General features: G+C 42.4%; 1 protein-coding gene across 1 annotated transcript; it reads left to right on the top strand.

Moving 5' to 3' along the window:
* Positions 1 to 3,282: 3,282 nt before the first annotated feature.
* On the top strand, positions 3,283 to 15,587 carry LOC146220121 (integrin alpha-2-like). Its single transcript, XM_084694874.1, has 30 exons — positions 3,283 to 3,328; positions 4,257 to 4,380; positions 4,824 to 4,933; positions 5,133 to 5,218; positions 5,577 to 5,691; positions 6,161 to 6,288; positions 6,447 to 6,595; positions 6,821 to 6,971; positions 7,153 to 7,318; positions 7,567 to 7,643; positions 7,754 to 7,892; positions 8,151 to 8,296; positions 8,432 to 8,575; positions 8,698 to 8,901; positions 9,063 to 9,193; positions 9,487 to 9,650; positions 9,780 to 9,931; positions 10,431 to 10,541; positions 10,759 to 10,844; positions 11,421 to 11,562; positions 11,785 to 11,877; positions 11,968 to 12,044; positions 12,173 to 12,256; positions 12,825 to 12,927; positions 13,147 to 13,257; positions 13,720 to 13,830; positions 14,090 to 14,203; positions 14,410 to 14,499; positions 14,727 to 14,843; positions 15,174 to 15,587. The coding sequence occupies exons 1-30, from the start codon at positions 3,283 to 3,285 to the stop codon at positions 15,252 to 15,254; spliced, it is 3,552 nt and encodes a 1,183-aa protein (XP_084551000.1). The 3' UTR covers positions 15,255 to 15,587.
* Positions 15,588 to 16,363: the final 776 nt, after the last annotated feature.

Here is a 16,363-nt window from a genome sequence, read left to right as displayed (position 1 = left end):
ACGACACTGCGTCGCGTGCACGTTTACAGTCAGAGGTCTTCTTCGTCCAAATGACGCACTTGACTTAGCCTACGTTAGGCGCACGGAGAGAAACATCAACAGAGAGCGGAAACAACTGAATGAAATATTGACGTAGGTAGAGATTGATTGTCACATTTTCTCCTCTTGATTTGAAAATTAATGTTACAAAATACAACAAAGGAAACAGAAATAGGCAACAGCAGACATTCTGGTTTTTAAAACTCCAGGCAGCCAAATCGAGTCGAAGTGACGGAGCCCGATTTTATTGAGGAGGTTGAATCAAGGAAAAGACCAACAAGTCCCCCCCCCCCCCCCCCCAAACTCCCATTTCGAAACACATTACATATTTAATCTCTCTAACAATGGAGACCCACAGAATGGTTCACCAGAAACAGCTGCTTTCCTCAAAGAGATTATTGTGGGTGCCGTCGGGTAGGCTACTGGGGACGACAACAAAATGTCACGCTACAGATTCCTCACAATTTCAGCGATTGACCACAACCAGGGGCGTTTCAACACGGGGGCCTCCAGGGGCCAGTGCCCATGTAAAACAATTTGTTTTACGTTTTTTTTTCTTCTTGTAGTAGGCCTAGTCATCATGAACCGAGGAAGTGACATTGCAGCCTTTTTTGCCCCAGTAAATAAAAAGTTAGAGAAACATATTAAGGTATTGAGAGAGTTGAGGAGCTAGAAGAGGGTGAGCCAGAGCATTTGGTATGATTTTAATGTAAAGCTAAATTAAAGTATTTAAAGGGTTGATTGACTGGAGTTTTGGGGTATTTCACACTGTTCCTTAAGATCTCCAAATAGGGTATGTAACATTGGTTGAGCTGAAAATGCCCTGGGTGCTGTTCTATGCGCCCTGGTTTTCTCCTTTTATGGTATGCTCATGAATATATAGATGAGCTGCGAGCTTATTGGTTAGTTTGCAACGAGTGAAGCTGCGGAGCAAAGACGCAACATGGCCACAGCACTCAATGAAACAACGAAGGTGGAGACTTGAAATAAAAACGTACAAATAAATCTATTGTGTCTACACAACACTGTTTTCAACAGATTGACTAGATATTATTTCAAATGATTATGTTAGTTGTTTCCACTTCTGTTGTAGGAGCAAACAGGATCGCCTTAGGTGGGTAACGTTAGCACTACAGGTTGGCAAACAAACTATCGTGATTCAACTCAGCTTCAGTTAGCTTTAGCTATCTTGCTGAAAAAAAGATCTGGACAAACATGCATCTTGAATTGTAGATTTACATGACAACACAGGTTATTTATTTGAATGAAACACAGTCAGGAACATGAAATAACGTTAGCCCCATTGCCAATAAACTAGGCTAAATCATCACACATTCTACCTATGCTCTTGAGTCAGCAAGTTAAACTAGTTTACATGCCTATAGTCTAAATGTTTTTGCTATCTAGCATTCCTTGCAAATCAGCGTTAATAAAAAGCAGATGAGCTAGTGTCTAGCTAACATTGACTAGACGGGCATGGCTGATGTTTGTCTATACAGTAGGGTAGAAGATCCCCATGCCGTTCAACCCTCGACACATTTGCGCGAACCATTTCACCTGGACTGGTTTGAAAACCTGGGACAATGTAAAGCAGGATTTGCTATGAAGCTGTTGCTGAGGTGCGTTCCAACCTTATGTTCATCACAACCGCAAGCTGTAGTATGATTTTGTCGGTAACAGTTATTAGTAATGCTAACGTATCCTATATCTAGCACCTGCCTTTCTCCAGTTCTTTCAAATAGATAATATAGACAGGCGTTAGTAATAGGCTCGACTGCTATTCGTTTTCTGGCAATTTTTTCGGAAGCTTCCCTTCTAATGCCGACTACAGCTAGTCTAGCTAAAGTCATTTGCTAAGTAATTTATGTTGATGTGTTTAGAAACAGCATTCTACCTATGCTAGACACAGGAGACGTTAGCATTGCTAATAGGCTAACTGTTAGCGACAAAATCATGTTTACAGCCTTCGTTTGTGATGAGCATACGGTTGGAACAGCAACTCTTTTCAGCAACAGCGGCTTAGCAAATCCTTAAATTGTTCAAGGTTTTCATTCAAAACTGTCTTTGGTGAAATGGTTCGAGCAAATAAATAAATGAATGTCGAACTTCACAGGGATCTTCTCATAGACAAACATCAGCCATGCCCATCAAGTGTTGGATTCCGTGGGAAGACTATGACTGTCAGCATTCCCTGTACAGCCTGGAACACTGCATTTACGACCGTCGCCCATTTTCAATATCCTTAGAGAAACGTTCTTCTTTCAATTCCCGTGGAAATAGGCTACACAGACCAGCAGATAAACTAGTGTCTGAGATCTAGGCAACCTTTATTTATGTTCCTGGGCCAGAACACCGGTGGGTTGGTCTGTAGGTAAATGTTGGGGCGTGACAAAGAACCAAAAAAGGTGGAGCCCCGTTGGGACGTCATAGCGGGGGATTTTTTTTATACCTATCTTTTCACAGCAGCAGTTACAAATTGTAAGATTTGCATAGGAAAGAGGCCTCAATGGACTTTGAGGTTCACTGTATGTCTATTTCACACACCAAACTCTGATTTTTCAACTATGACAAGGTAAAATCGGTTTTGCAAATCAATCGCCCCTTTAATGGTTAAATATCATTTGTTTCCGTTTTTAATGTGCCCCTCTGATTAAACACTGCCCCCCCCCCCCTTGGCCCCCCCAGTAAAAGTAGTCTAGAACCGCCACTGACCACAACCCGACTAGTCAGCAGAATAAGCACTTGAGTGTGCTTAAATAACTGAACTGCACACTTCAGGACGTCGTTCTTGTCCTGTGAGTCTCCAGTCCGTTTCAAGATTAAAACTGAGAAGTCTTTATTAGTCTTGAACCCGTCTATTAAGCCAGGTCTTGAGGAACAAAAAATTTATAATATTTTTTTTTGAGAATTCCTAGACTAATACAGTGGGGACAATGATTGGCTAGCCTACATCTGAGAAATGAAATACGATTACATGGATAACTCCAAATTGGTTATTACACCATTATTATGTCAGATGTTTTATATTGCGGACAGTAAACTATATGAATCCTTGTTATAGGATGCAAATAAAAGAGCAATATATAGAATCGACCAAACGTCATCGCCGACTCATGAACGCCAAGTCAAATCTAATTGGCCTGGACTATAGTCACTTATGGAGCAGTCTGCTAAAAGTTTGTCAACTACTGAAAGGAACCGAAGAAGGGTTGAACCATCATTATCAATGCAACGGACGTGAAAATGTCATCAATTGGAACGAATATCCTTGTTAGTCTTCTCATTCTTTGTAAGTAGAATCATATATGAACGTAGGCACAATACAATCATTATGCAAACTCAAGTTTGTTAGTATTAGAAGTAAGTAATAAGCGTGATGAGATTGGAGGTTTAGGCTACGTCTTTCTCCCATTTGACAAAGTAAAATAGAATACGTGTTTGTAAATATGTATCGTGCGTACATTTTCTTATGGTGTTAAGCAAATATCCGTTTTCCAACTTTTCCCACTATCAAGTTTCTTTCCGATATCCATGCAATAACATATTTGACATAGCCTAGTTACATTACAAGTAAAAAAAAATGTTCAGTAGCCTACACTTGCACCTGACACATTTAATTGACGACCTAATCCCCAATCATTACGCAAATTATGCTGAAGAACAAGGTGGTTGTCTGGTAAGCTACTGCAGTGCGGAACCTAATTTATTACAATGACAATAGAATTCTTAGTTGCAAGTTGTATAATGTTACCCACCCTATTTGATACTACACAAACACGTAATGGAGGTTTGGAATAGATTTTTCTCAGAGAAAACAATCATTTAAACCAGGCGCATTCTAATGCCTTTTGTTTTATTTCTGAAACAAATACGAATTTTTTTTTTGGGGGGGGGGGGGGGGGGGGCTCTGTTAAAGCACACATCATAGTCACAAGCTATGGATTGCATGCATACACATCGGTCTGACAAGCTTGGGCTTGTGGGTGAAAGCTGTTTGGAGCAGGTACATTCCATGCCCTCAGGAGTACACAGCCACAACCTGTGAGACATGCTCCTCACTTCAGACACCATTTTGGATGTTTTGTGAGGAGGATGGAGAATGTTTGCTGAACTCAAGCTCACTCCTAAAAAGGGGAATTCAAGATGGATGTGAAAGATGGATCTCTCCCTTGTTACTATACCCTATCATGTCCTAAACCCTTTTGGTTCCTCCCCAGTTGACAGGTTTGGGTCCCTGGTGCTGTTCAACGTTGGCACAGCCGGTGCCAAGATCTTCTCTGGGCCCACTGAAGGACAGTTTGGCTACACTGTTCAGCAGCTGACCAATCATCAAGGAAAATGGTACAGAATGAGGAACTCAGATCACCCATGCAGACAAACTTCCTCGTGCTTCTTAAAGACTTCCTGTTCTTAGATATTAACGTCCTGTTATAGACGGACGATGACTTTATTCCTCAGAAGATCATCTATTTTTAAATTTCCCCCCTTAAACAAGCCCTCCGTACTTAGAAATGCCTGTTGCAGGACTGTCAAACCCATTCATTTTTCCCATGAATATCTCAGGTTCACTCTAATTGGCACAATTTTCTTTTCGAGTATGAATGATCAGTGAGTATAACCACTACATGCTGTTGTTGCAAAACTGTGCTGCTTTCAAGACCGTGTTTAACATAATGTCATGCATTTGGAAATATGAACACTTTCATGGTTTAAAAAAGTATATGTATGTATATATGTTTATAAGCATGGAGGAAGTCCAAATGTGAGGCGTTTCTGCTTTCTAGGCTCCTGGTTGGTTCTCCCTGGAGTGGTTACACTCAAAACAGGAAGGGAGACATTTATAAGTGTCCTGTATCAGGATCCACAATCAGTTGTGACAAGCTCAACATTCAGGGTAAATCCCACTTACACACATTTTAAACCTTAAGTGAGACTGTCACACACACAAAAAAGTTTTTTTTATCATAACGTTAACCTTTGACCCAAAAAATACATGGCTCCCTATTAGAACAGGATTGATCTAAACAATGTTTAATTCACAGTGTCTTGTAACTGAAATTATAAACATTGAGAACCATTTTTTGTGTTGTTAGACTCTATGAATATTCCCAATGTGAGAAACATCAACACCAACATGAGTCTCGGTCTGGCTCTAACTCGCAGGACCAGTGGATTCATGGTAAGACTTTTCACTGTTTCTACAAAGGCCGCAATTGTTGTGATTTTGTACTGTATTCATTTAGCCCACCCTTTTATCAAAAGCGACGTACAGGGTTGTATTTGAACCTGGGACCTCCTGATCAACAGTGATATTTTCTACCACTGAGTGATGCTTTCCTGATTGGCATGTAAATCATTGACACTTTTAGTGTCTAGTCACACTAGTGTGACAACTCTCAACATTTAAAATGAATCACGATTCACGCCCCAACACCAAAAGGATGTTATTCAAATCCTCAAACGTGTGCGTGCTCAGAATGATGCCTATTTTGTTGAGGAAAAGAAAAGTAAAAGCAGTGTTTGTGTTTTCCGTGCAGGCCTGTGGTCCACTGTGGGGGCAGCAGTGTGGAAGTCAAATATATTACCCGGGGGCTTGTGTTGAAGTCAATCCTCTCTTCAAACCTCACCCTGCCTTCTCTCCTGCAGTGCAGAGTAAGACACTTTCATGTTCCAGAGCATGTTGTTCCTGTTAAGATAAAAGACAGTGTGACAAAAAACTTAAACTGTTATCAAGGTAATGTTATGTTGATGAAGAAAAGGGATATCTCTTCAGGAACGGTGTGACTGGTCAGTTGGATTCTGGGTTTATGAGTATTAAGCAATCTGCAGATTGGAGAGAATGTTTAACACATCTTGACATGACAAAAAAGAGTACATGAACAGACGTTAAGGCAACCACTGATCTGCTGATCGTGATGAACATAAACACAATAAATCCCTGATATCTTCCACACACGTCGTCATCAGTAGGAATTCAGGACATGTTATTGTTAAGGATAATAATGGAACATACTTTTAAGACACTTTACTGCAATATTATTATGGAACAGTGGTTCAAGCAGCTGTGTAATGCTATCCATGTTTCTTTATTTATCACAACTTTCGACCATTCCTTCCCCAGCTTGTGGAGGCCCTATGGATATCGTCATTGTTTTGGATGGCTCGAACAGCATTTATCCTTGGACACCAATGAATGACTTCCTCACAAAGCTAATTCCTGCTTTAGACATTGGACCACAAAGTGCACTGGTTAGTATACAGTATAATGCATTGTACATATGAAACTTAAATATTACGGGGCTCAAAAAAGTAAGATGTCCTGAATCAATTAAATGTGACCCTACAGTGTCAGATACACAGTTGTATATACATATAAATTAACTGGACTTTTTTTGTTGTTCACCTAGGTAAGCGTCATCCAGTATGCTGTAGAAGCCCAGTTTGAATTCAGATTGAGAGATTACAATACCAAAAAGGGAGTTTTGGAAGCTGTTTCCAAAATCACTCAGATGTACGGTCACTCCACAAACACATTCCACGCCATCAGTTACGCCTGGTTCGTATTACTTCGTGGTACTCAAATCAACCAAACATTTAATTTCACTTACATTTTCTGGCTGTAAGACTTCTTGGTATTCATTTTGTTTTACTAACCTAAAAGTTTATCACACTGTCCGTGTAAAAGTATTTTTAAATTGTACTTTTTTTCTTCAGTCTTGGAAAGCTTTGCAAGTTTGTAAAATGAAGTCAAACAGGTTGTAAAGTTGAGCGTTGTTTCCAGTCAGTGGGGTTTTCATGCGGATAGCGGCGGTCGGCCGGGCGTGCCCAAGGTGATGGTGGTGGTCACCGATGGGGAGTCCCATGACCGCGCCTTCAGGGAAAATGTCATACAAGACTGTGAGAAACAACAAGTAACCCGCTTCGGCATCGCTGTAAGTGAAGACGACTATCTTGCTAATCTAACGATTAACCTACCATGCAAGACGATCCCCTTTTATTTGCGTTCGTAGCTTACTTTTTGAAACGCATTTGGAATCATTAGTCGTAGGCTACCAACTGTCAGAATGATGATTCTTTCACTTTGTCATTCCTGTGTTCTGCTTCTGGGCTCAGGTCCTGGGGTACTATTCTAGGAACAACATTGACACAACAAACCTTATAGCAGAGATCAAGTCCATTGCCAGTGTCCCCAGCAACAAGTATTTCTTTAATGTCTCCGAAGAGGCAGCACTGTCCACCATTGCTGGATCACTGGGAAACCGAATCTTCAGTATCGAAGGTACAGTTTGACTGAGAACTGTGTCATTTTTGTTGACAGGCACAGTAAAGAATTTCACTATCCAGAAATGAGTGGACAGTGAAATACTTAATACTGTACACATTATAAAAATATCATGTTACTTGACTGTTGACTTTGAGGTGTGAGAAAGCCAGTTTGAGATTTAAGGAGAGTATTCAATAATCATATTCAGACCTTCCTCATAATCACTTGAAGAGCAGCGTATTCTGGTTGTCTTGACTCACTAGGCACGGGGACTGCTGGTGAGAACTTCAAGATGGAGATGTCTCAGGTGGGCTTCAGCGCTCACTACTCCAGCTCACAGGTTGGTCCCTGTCCTCTCCAGAAACAGGCTAGCATGCCAGCTTTAACAGGAGAGGGAACCTGGGCTTCTTTTCTTTTCTTTTCTTCACATCCTGTTTGTTTGCCGAACAGGATGTGATGATGCTGGGGGCGGTGGGTGTGTATGCCTGGAGCGGAACTGTGGTCCACCTGACTGGAGCCCAAGCTGACATCTTCCCCTCCTCTGTGTTCGAGAACATCCTGCAGGATAGAAACCACAGCTCCTTACTGGGTAAGCTATCATAAAGGACAGCGATTTGTACTGTAAAATTATCTTAGGATCCTGTTATTTTACCATTCATTGTAAGCACAAGCACTACATTGCAGGAGTGCTTGGAGGTTGCAAGTTCAAATCCCCCTCTGTTGGTTGTTTTGGATAAAAGTGTCTGCTAAATGAACAGTGTTGCACTGCTCCATCCCACCAGATGTGGTGTTCAGGTTGTGTATCATAATGTTCCATGTCAAACCAGGTTTGACATTTTTGTTCCAGGTTATTCTGTGACCACTTTAAGTGATGGAGCCTCTGAATACTTTGTGGCTGGGGCTCCCCGCGCTAACCACTCAGGTCAGGTGATTGTCTACACGGTCAACTCCCAAAAGCAGCTCACGGTGGTGGACTCCGAGAGAGGGAAACAGGTACTCACAGACTCTTTGTACAACTGGCAACAAATGTACCAAACTTTACTGGTGTCAACTTTACAGCCTGATTTCAACATTTTGTAAAGTAAAGGCCCCTGTCTGTAAAGTAAAGGCCCTTGTCTGTCCTCTCAGATCGGGTCGTACTTCGGGAGCGTGTTGTGTCCTCTGGATGTGGACAGAGACGGAGTGTCGGACCTGCTGCTGGTCGCGGCCCCGATGTTCATGAGTGACCTGAGGAAAGAGCAGGGGGTGGTCTATCTTTACTCCGTCAGCAAGGTAACATCCAGACCAGGCAAAGTAAGGGGTGTCGGTGACGCTTATAGAATTAAGTGATGGCTTGACACCTTTTGTAGAGCACAGAGTCTTTGTAATAAATCTCCCTCCTCTCTCTCCTGAAGGGCATTCTGAGCGATCACGGCGTCCTCCAGGGTCCGGCCCCAGGGGAGAACGCCCGGTTCGGCACGGCGCTTTCGGCCGCCCCCGACTTGGACCTGGACGGCTTCAGTGACGTGGTGGTAGGGGCGCCCCTGGAGGACGGCGGGAGGGGAGCCGTCTACCTTTACAACGGGGAGAAGAAGACACTACGCACACGGTTCTCTCAGGTAGGGGGGACGGGAGGTCTTGTTGGGGTCGTGCCGGTTCAGTGTCAGGGTGTTTGACCTTCCAAACACCGTCAACAGAGCAGAGATCCCTGCTGTTTCTGATTTTAAAATTGCTTGTTCACCACATGTGCTTCATCATACATTGATTTGTTTTATTCCAGAGAATCCTTGGGTCTAAACTAGACTCTAAAATGCAGTATTTCGGGAGGTCTCTGGACAGCTATGGAGATTTGAACGATGACACCATTCCTGATGTTTCAGTCGGTGCACATGGCAAAGTTATCCAGCTCTGGTGAGTTAGGCTTGTCAGGCATCAGTGGGCAAGGACTACCAAAGTTTAATACCAACAAACCCTTAACCCTTATCCAACTGAAATATTGAAATGTAGTTACCTCATAAAATCAGGTACATACAATCACAAACTGTTCCCGTCTAGTTATTGCTCCACATCACTTAATTATACACGCAGACATATCTTGAAAAGTATCTTGTGAAAGGGATCAAGTCTTAAGATCCTAGCCCCATCTGAGACATTTCCATTATGGACATCTAATCAGGCGCTAACGTACACCTATTTTCCGCCAGGTCTCGAGGAGTTGCCACGGTGACCGTCCGTGTGTCCTTTACGCCTGATAATATCAACATCCTTAACAAACCCTGTTTGATCAGCGGCCGAAAGCTTTCCTGCTTTGAGGCCAAGGTGTGCTTCACAGCCTCCTTCAAGCCCAAGAATCCTGTCGGCCCTGGAGGTAAGGTGAGCATGCTGGCTTTGTAGATGGGTTTAGCTTAGCGGTTAGAGTATTTGAATACATCCTCTTAAATGTAACAAAATTCAGGGAAAGAGGTTAGGGGTAAATAACTAACTTTTATTTCTCTAGTGATATCCTACAATCTTCTGCTTGACGCTGACCTGCAATCAACTCATGTGACCTCCAGAGGGCTGTTCAGTCAAAACAACGATAGACTTCTCTCTGGAAACCTGCAGATATCATCTGTTCCTGTGTGCCAGCCCTACCAGATATACGTCCAGGTATCTGATGACACACTCACCAGGCGAAACCAGCAGGACACACGGACGATCACCGTGGCAACTTTACTTTCAAATCTGTGTTTTTCCAGATTAGCAGCACTCACTGTCAAGTCACTGTAAAAAAAAAAAAACGAATAAAAAAAGAATATCGGTGTAAATTGAAAAGCCTAGTTCTGTCAGGACAGACTTACATTTACATTTAGTCATTTAGCAGATGCTCTTATCCCGAGCGACTTAGGGACATTCCCCCCAAAGCAAGTAGGGTGAAGTGCCTTGCCCAAGGACATAACGTCATTTGACACAGACGGGAATCGAACCTGCAACCTTCCAATTACTAGCCCGATTCCCTAACCGCTCAGCCATCTGACTCTTAAGGCTTAACATTTAAGTTAATTTTTTGCCTCACTTAACCCTCAGAATATATATTTTTGTTGTGGTATAACTTTATTAAATTCATATCCTAAATATGTATTAATTTAAATTTGTATCTTTCCAACAGGAAACCCCAGACTTTGTCAATTCTATCAGTTTACGTGTTGACATCAGTCAGCTGAACTCAGATTCCAACCCAGTGCTTGACGTCTTCTCCCCTCCCGCGTGGGAGTTTTTTGTAAGAATATATTTCATGCTTTTGATTGATGCACACAGTCATATTTAGTAAGGCTGTTTCATATGGCTTACATTTTCAGTTTGTGTCCTCTAATCATCACCTTTACAAGCTCTGCTGTAATGTTGTTTGAAAGCTTGGTGCGGAATTAGGTGGTATGGTCAGTTTAAAGGATTCGTTTGAATTCTTTGGGGAAACTGACGCAGAATGTTTCGGGCAGATTCCTTTCTCCAAAGACTGTGGCTCCGACAAGGTGTGTGTCAGCGATCTGGTGTTGAGGGTAAACAAAGGAAGAGAGATACCTAGGTGAGTTCTGTCCTACTAGGACAACCATCATGGAAGAATGTGTGGAAGTGTTTTCCATCTTATTTCACTAATACTTTCCAGTCAGAATATCTAGAGTGATGATTCCTAACCATTGTTTTCATTTACCGACCTGCCTCAGAATGTTGTGTTTAAAAGGAACAGTATATTTGACATCCCGAACTTCATTTGTTCCGTAGATGTCACACCCTGCATGAACGTTTTTTAAGAGTTCTATTTAATTTTATACAAGCCTCATTTACTAAAGAATTCCTTTAAAACGTATTGTTCAAGCTTCAACTCAGAGCTCAATCCTCATAAAATGGGTGTGGCTCTTTCAGCCGAGGCAGAACAGCTCAGAATCTATTTTCAGAACCTGGAGTGACAAACGCTTAATAATACCAGCTCAAGCTAAATAACATTTGAATGCTCCATTTTAGTGTCTGACCTCAACCATCTTGTCAGTAGAAGTTTTTGATCTTGTATTATAGATGTTTTCTTGTTTTTGTGGATTGTAATGGTTACTTGTTTAATTTTACAAATGTTTCAGTAATCAGTTGTTGGATCTCTTCCTTGCAGTGATTCCACCATGCTGGTTAGCTACAAGAACCGTAGAATCTCATTTGAGGTACTCGTGAGTAACAAACTGGAGAACGCATACAACACTCGGGTCTTAGCTACGTACTCAAAGAACCTCTTCTATGCTTCGATAACTCCCTCGGTGAGCTTTGAGTGACTGGTTAAGGTGTTGAACTGAATCGCCACATTAGAATGGCATTTTTACCCTGTACACAACTGAGTCTGTAATTCATCCATTCATTATGTAAAATCCAACACTTCCATTTAGATAGGATGAAAAGGGAAATACAAAGCTAAAGACTGAATTGAATTCCTGAAGAGTTTGCTTGGAAACAATCAATCAAACCGTGACTTGTTGTTCCAGAGTGATGGGACTTCAGTAAAGTGCTCCACCTCTACTGAGCAGTCAGCGTTGGCTTGCCAGGTGGCCTACCCTGCCCTGAAGAAAGAGCAGCAGGTCTGGAACAGTGTTTAACCATGAGCTCCACACTAACATGCAACGCTTCCTGAACAACACTTCAATGTCTGTGTTCTCTCTCGTCTGCAGGGGAAGTTCTGGATCAACTTCGACTTCAACCTGAATCACTTACAGGAGCAAGCACAAGTCACGTTTGAGGCCAAAAGGTAGATTAGTTTCACATTTGCCTCATTTCTGAAAGATAAAGATGACAAAGACACCAGTAAGAAGTACATGAACTTGTTTGTGCCTGATGTTGGTATTGTGCAGTAAATGACCGTAATATCACCGACAGTGATGGCGAGGAGAAGAAGCCTAAAGACAACAAGGTGGTCATAACAATCCCTGTCAGCTATGACGCAGGGGTCATCATGACCGCGTGAGTCTACCAGGACCGTTCAGTCTACCAGGACCGTTCAGTCTACCAGGGCTGCGTTTCCCGAAAGCGTCGTAAGCCTAAGTTGATCGTAGAATCCATCGTAGGACGAATCTTCGTTCCCAAAGACATCGTAGCTAAAGTGTCTCTTGAAAATTCGTAACTCTTTAAAGCACATAGATTAGCCTACTCCTTACGAGCATGTTTGGGAAACGTACGTAAGAAATATAGATGGTTTAGTTATCGTTATCAGGAAACGCAGCCCTGGACCGTTCAGTCTCACTCATGACAGCACAGCTTGACCAGGTCAATAGCAGGGTTTCCCGGTGGCAGGCCTGTTGCTTAGGCGGCCGCCTTAACTGAAAAGTGCCGCGGGAAACCCTGAATAGTATGGTGGTTAGTAATGATAGAAGCACACATTTTATATTTGTTATAAATATGGTTAACCAAGAGTGCAGTAGTCAGTTTAAGTGACTGTACAATGCCAAGAAATGAGATAATATGAACTATTGGAACAACGTTGACATATCAATTGCTATTTTGTAATATCATGTAATGTTTATGTCCTCAGGCAATCCAATATTAATTTCTATGTGGTGGACGAGGCTAAAGCAGTGAAGACCACCATTAACAACCTGGATGACATTGGGCCCAAGTTCAACTTTTTCCTGAAAGTAGGGCAATGAATATTTGAAATAATTGTGTGACAGTATTTCCATCATAAAGTAATAGTTACTGTAATATTTTAAATAAGTTACTGTATAAAGAACGTATTTGGGGGGTCGTGTTTAGGGAGGTTTGACTTGTACATGAGGTGAGAGTGCAGTGTGAATTTGATCAACGTTGCTGCATATGTCTTTGGTTTATCAGTACTACAGTAATTTCCCTTCTAGATTTCCACAGGCAACATTCCCATCAGCCTGGCCTATCTCACCATCTTCTTGCCCAACACCACCGATGCTGGAAACCCACTGCTCTACATTACAGGCCTGAGCACGCAATCGGTGAGAGTCCAATCGGCAATACTCATTAACTACTGCTTGAAACGACAACTCTTCTTCTCAGCTGTACCTACAGTGTAATTCAACCATGGACAATTTCGAATGTCGATTTTCCACTTCAATTTCCCTTTTCTCCGCACATCCGCCCAGGCCAATATACAACTTCTACACATGTAACCTTCTCGTGAAAGCTGGGGCGTTGCTGTTCGTAGTCAGCCCGTTCCCCTCTGCTGTAATATGAAAAACACGCGTGTTCAGAAGGTTGAACACGTGTGTACAGTAGGTTGAAGGGGCATGTTCAGAAGGTTGAAGGGGCATGTTCAGAAGGTTGAAGGGGCGTGTTCAGAAGGTTGAAGGGGCGTGTTCAGAAGGTTGATGGGGCGTGTTCAGAAGGTTGAAGGGGCGTGTTCAGAAGGTTGAAGGGGCGTGTTCAGAAGGTTGATGGGGCGTGTTTCCCTTCTCCAGGGCGGGGCAGTGAGCTGTGACATCAGCGGCCTGGTCGATCCTCTGAGGGTCGGGGTGAAGCCGCACAAAGTGGCCTTCAAGAAGGACAGCTTCAGAGGTCTAGAACAACTGGTGGGTGGTTCCTTATATATAAATGTATAAATGATGTTATCAAATACCAGCACTGTACCACAAACAAAGTACTTTAAAAGTACCCTATTTAGCCTTTGCTAAAAGTGGTTCAAGTTGCACAAAACCATAAGATATTGTGACATGCCTCAGAACATTCCAGACTAAACAGCTCCCACAATCCCTCTATGAACATGTTTGGAGGTGCTGTTCCACACTAACACAGCGTCAACAATCTCAATCTCCTACTTAACTTCCCCAGGATTGTGAGCATGCTCAGTGCACACTTGTGAAGTGCATCCTCAAAGACATGAGGGAAAAGAGCCACTACTTTGTGAATGTGTCATCCAGGATCTGGAGCAGCTCATTGGTCTCAGTAAGGATAAAACACTGACACAGTGAAATGTTTCAGTGTCACTACCAGTCTGCCGGACTCTGTTACTTAAATGTTCTTCAACTCCATGTGCACGGTTAGGATTAGAGATGTATAATTAAGATGCAGTATGATAACAATACTCGTGATTTATGATGTTTCATTTACGTTGTTGAATCACTCTCTCCATTACCTATTCTGTCACACAGTCGACGTTCCAAACTGTTGTGCTCACAGCAAGAGCAGAAATAAAGACTTCCCAGCCTGATCTACTCCTCATTGCCGTGAAGAAGTTACAGGTGATAGAACGTGTGTTTTACACTATGCTTCCAGCTCTGTCTCCTGAACCTGAGAATCATGGGTCGAAAAATCACACTAAATACAAAACAGCACACGCACAATACATCTGAACGACAAACCCAACTGACAAGGAATGATGAAGGAACGCCCATGAACCAGTGAATTGAGTGGTGTAGAGGGCCTGGTTCTCTGTGTGGTGGACACTCACTCCTCCTGTTCGCCCTAGGTCCTCCTCACGGTCAGCAAGCCGGGGGAGACGGCGGACGTACCTGTGGGGGTGATCGTGGGTAGTGTGATAGGCGGGCTTCTCCTATTGGCTCTGGCTGTCGGCCTGCTGTGGAAGGTAACCATCTGTTTTCATCCTTGAGATTTTGTTGCATATGGTATGGGAGGACTGGGGAGTCAGGTGGCTGAGCGGTTAGGGAATCGAGCTAGTAATCTGAAGGTCGCCGGTTCGATTCCCGGCCACACCAAATGACGTTGTGTCCTTGGGCAAGGCACTTCACCCTATTTGCCTCGGGAGAATGTCCCTGTACTTACTGTAAGTCGCTCTGGATAAAAGCGTCTGCTAAATGTAATGTAAATGTATGCAAAACTGTATACAGTTTCACCCCTAAGGAGTAAGACTGTTGATTCACTCTGTCGTGCATTAACCAGCTTTTAAATGTTTTAGTTTGGCTTCTTCAAGAGGAAGTATAAACAGCTCCAGAAGGAAGCAGGGGAGGCGGAGAACGAGCAGGAGGAGGAACCATGATGGAGAACCCAGCGTGGCCAGAACCTCATCTCGTCTCCCACGGTGACATGGGGCTGTGTTTCAAGAGACAAATCTGGAGCCTGAGGAGGACTCTGGTCTGAAAACACCCCACATACAGTACACTGCTGGACTGATACTGGTATTTCTGCAGTAGGATTTTGTCATGTCTTTTTAAATGTTTATTGACCTACAAAAGCTGTTTAAATAAATTTCAATGGAGGGATTTAGCTCTTTATAAATTGTTTTTGTACAGAGGATTATTTATACATTTGAGATCATTTTCGGCTTTTACAAAATGTGTTTTTGTGGTCACAGAATAATTTTGCTATGAGATTCCACTTTACGTTGTATTTTACCTCTGCAATTCAACAACTTAGCCCAGTCCATTAAAGGATACTATTAATAACTTGTAGTTGACTGTATGATTTATTCCACAAACATTTGGTGCCTTGATTACACACTTATCTCACACACAACAAATGTAAGCTAGTCTACAAATCTACCATGGGGCAAGGCAGACTTGATGAGGACTCTACTGTACTCTATTGTACTCTGCTCTCATCTGCTTTACTCTGTTTCAGGCTTCTCTGTTCTCCTCTTCTCCTTTCACTGTGTGAAAAAATATTTTCGAAAAAGTTTCTATAGATTTTCCAAATATTTTCGAAAAAGTTTGGAAAGAGCTCTACTCTGCTTTACTCTGTAGAACCGACAACTGTTCTACTACTGTGTACTTTTCCTGGATTCAAAATACTGCCCTGTCCATATGTTTAACGCTTCTACCTCTAGACGGCAGCATCACATCGGATACTTTTCCACAACGTCTCGTTCATCCTTTTCTCAAGTCCTGTATCACGTCAATGGTCGGAATGCATCTTTCAATGTACTGAGAGGTTGCATACATTAGCAGGATCATTATAGTTTGTCATTCATAAACGTGTAGCATCACGTTGATTTTATCCGACGCTGCTCTTGTCTAATTGTATCTATTTAATTGGGGAAAAACTACCGTTTATTTTCTCGAAATTAGTCTGACTTAAAATGTTTTTTTTCTTGGCCTATTCCAACTGTACTCCAAGGGTAGCCTACTACATTTACATTTAGGATACTTT

Source organism: Hypomesus nipponensis, chromosome 28 (assembly GCF_054491055.1).
Source record: "Hypomesus nipponensis isolate SF chromosome 28, ASM5449105v1, whole genome shotgun sequence".
NCBI lineage: Eukaryota > Metazoa > Chordata > Actinopteri > Osmeriformes > Osmeridae > Hypomesus > Hypomesus nipponensis.
The sequence above is the reverse complement of the archived record's forward strand: the minus strand, read 5'-3'. Positions and strand labels throughout refer to the sequence as shown.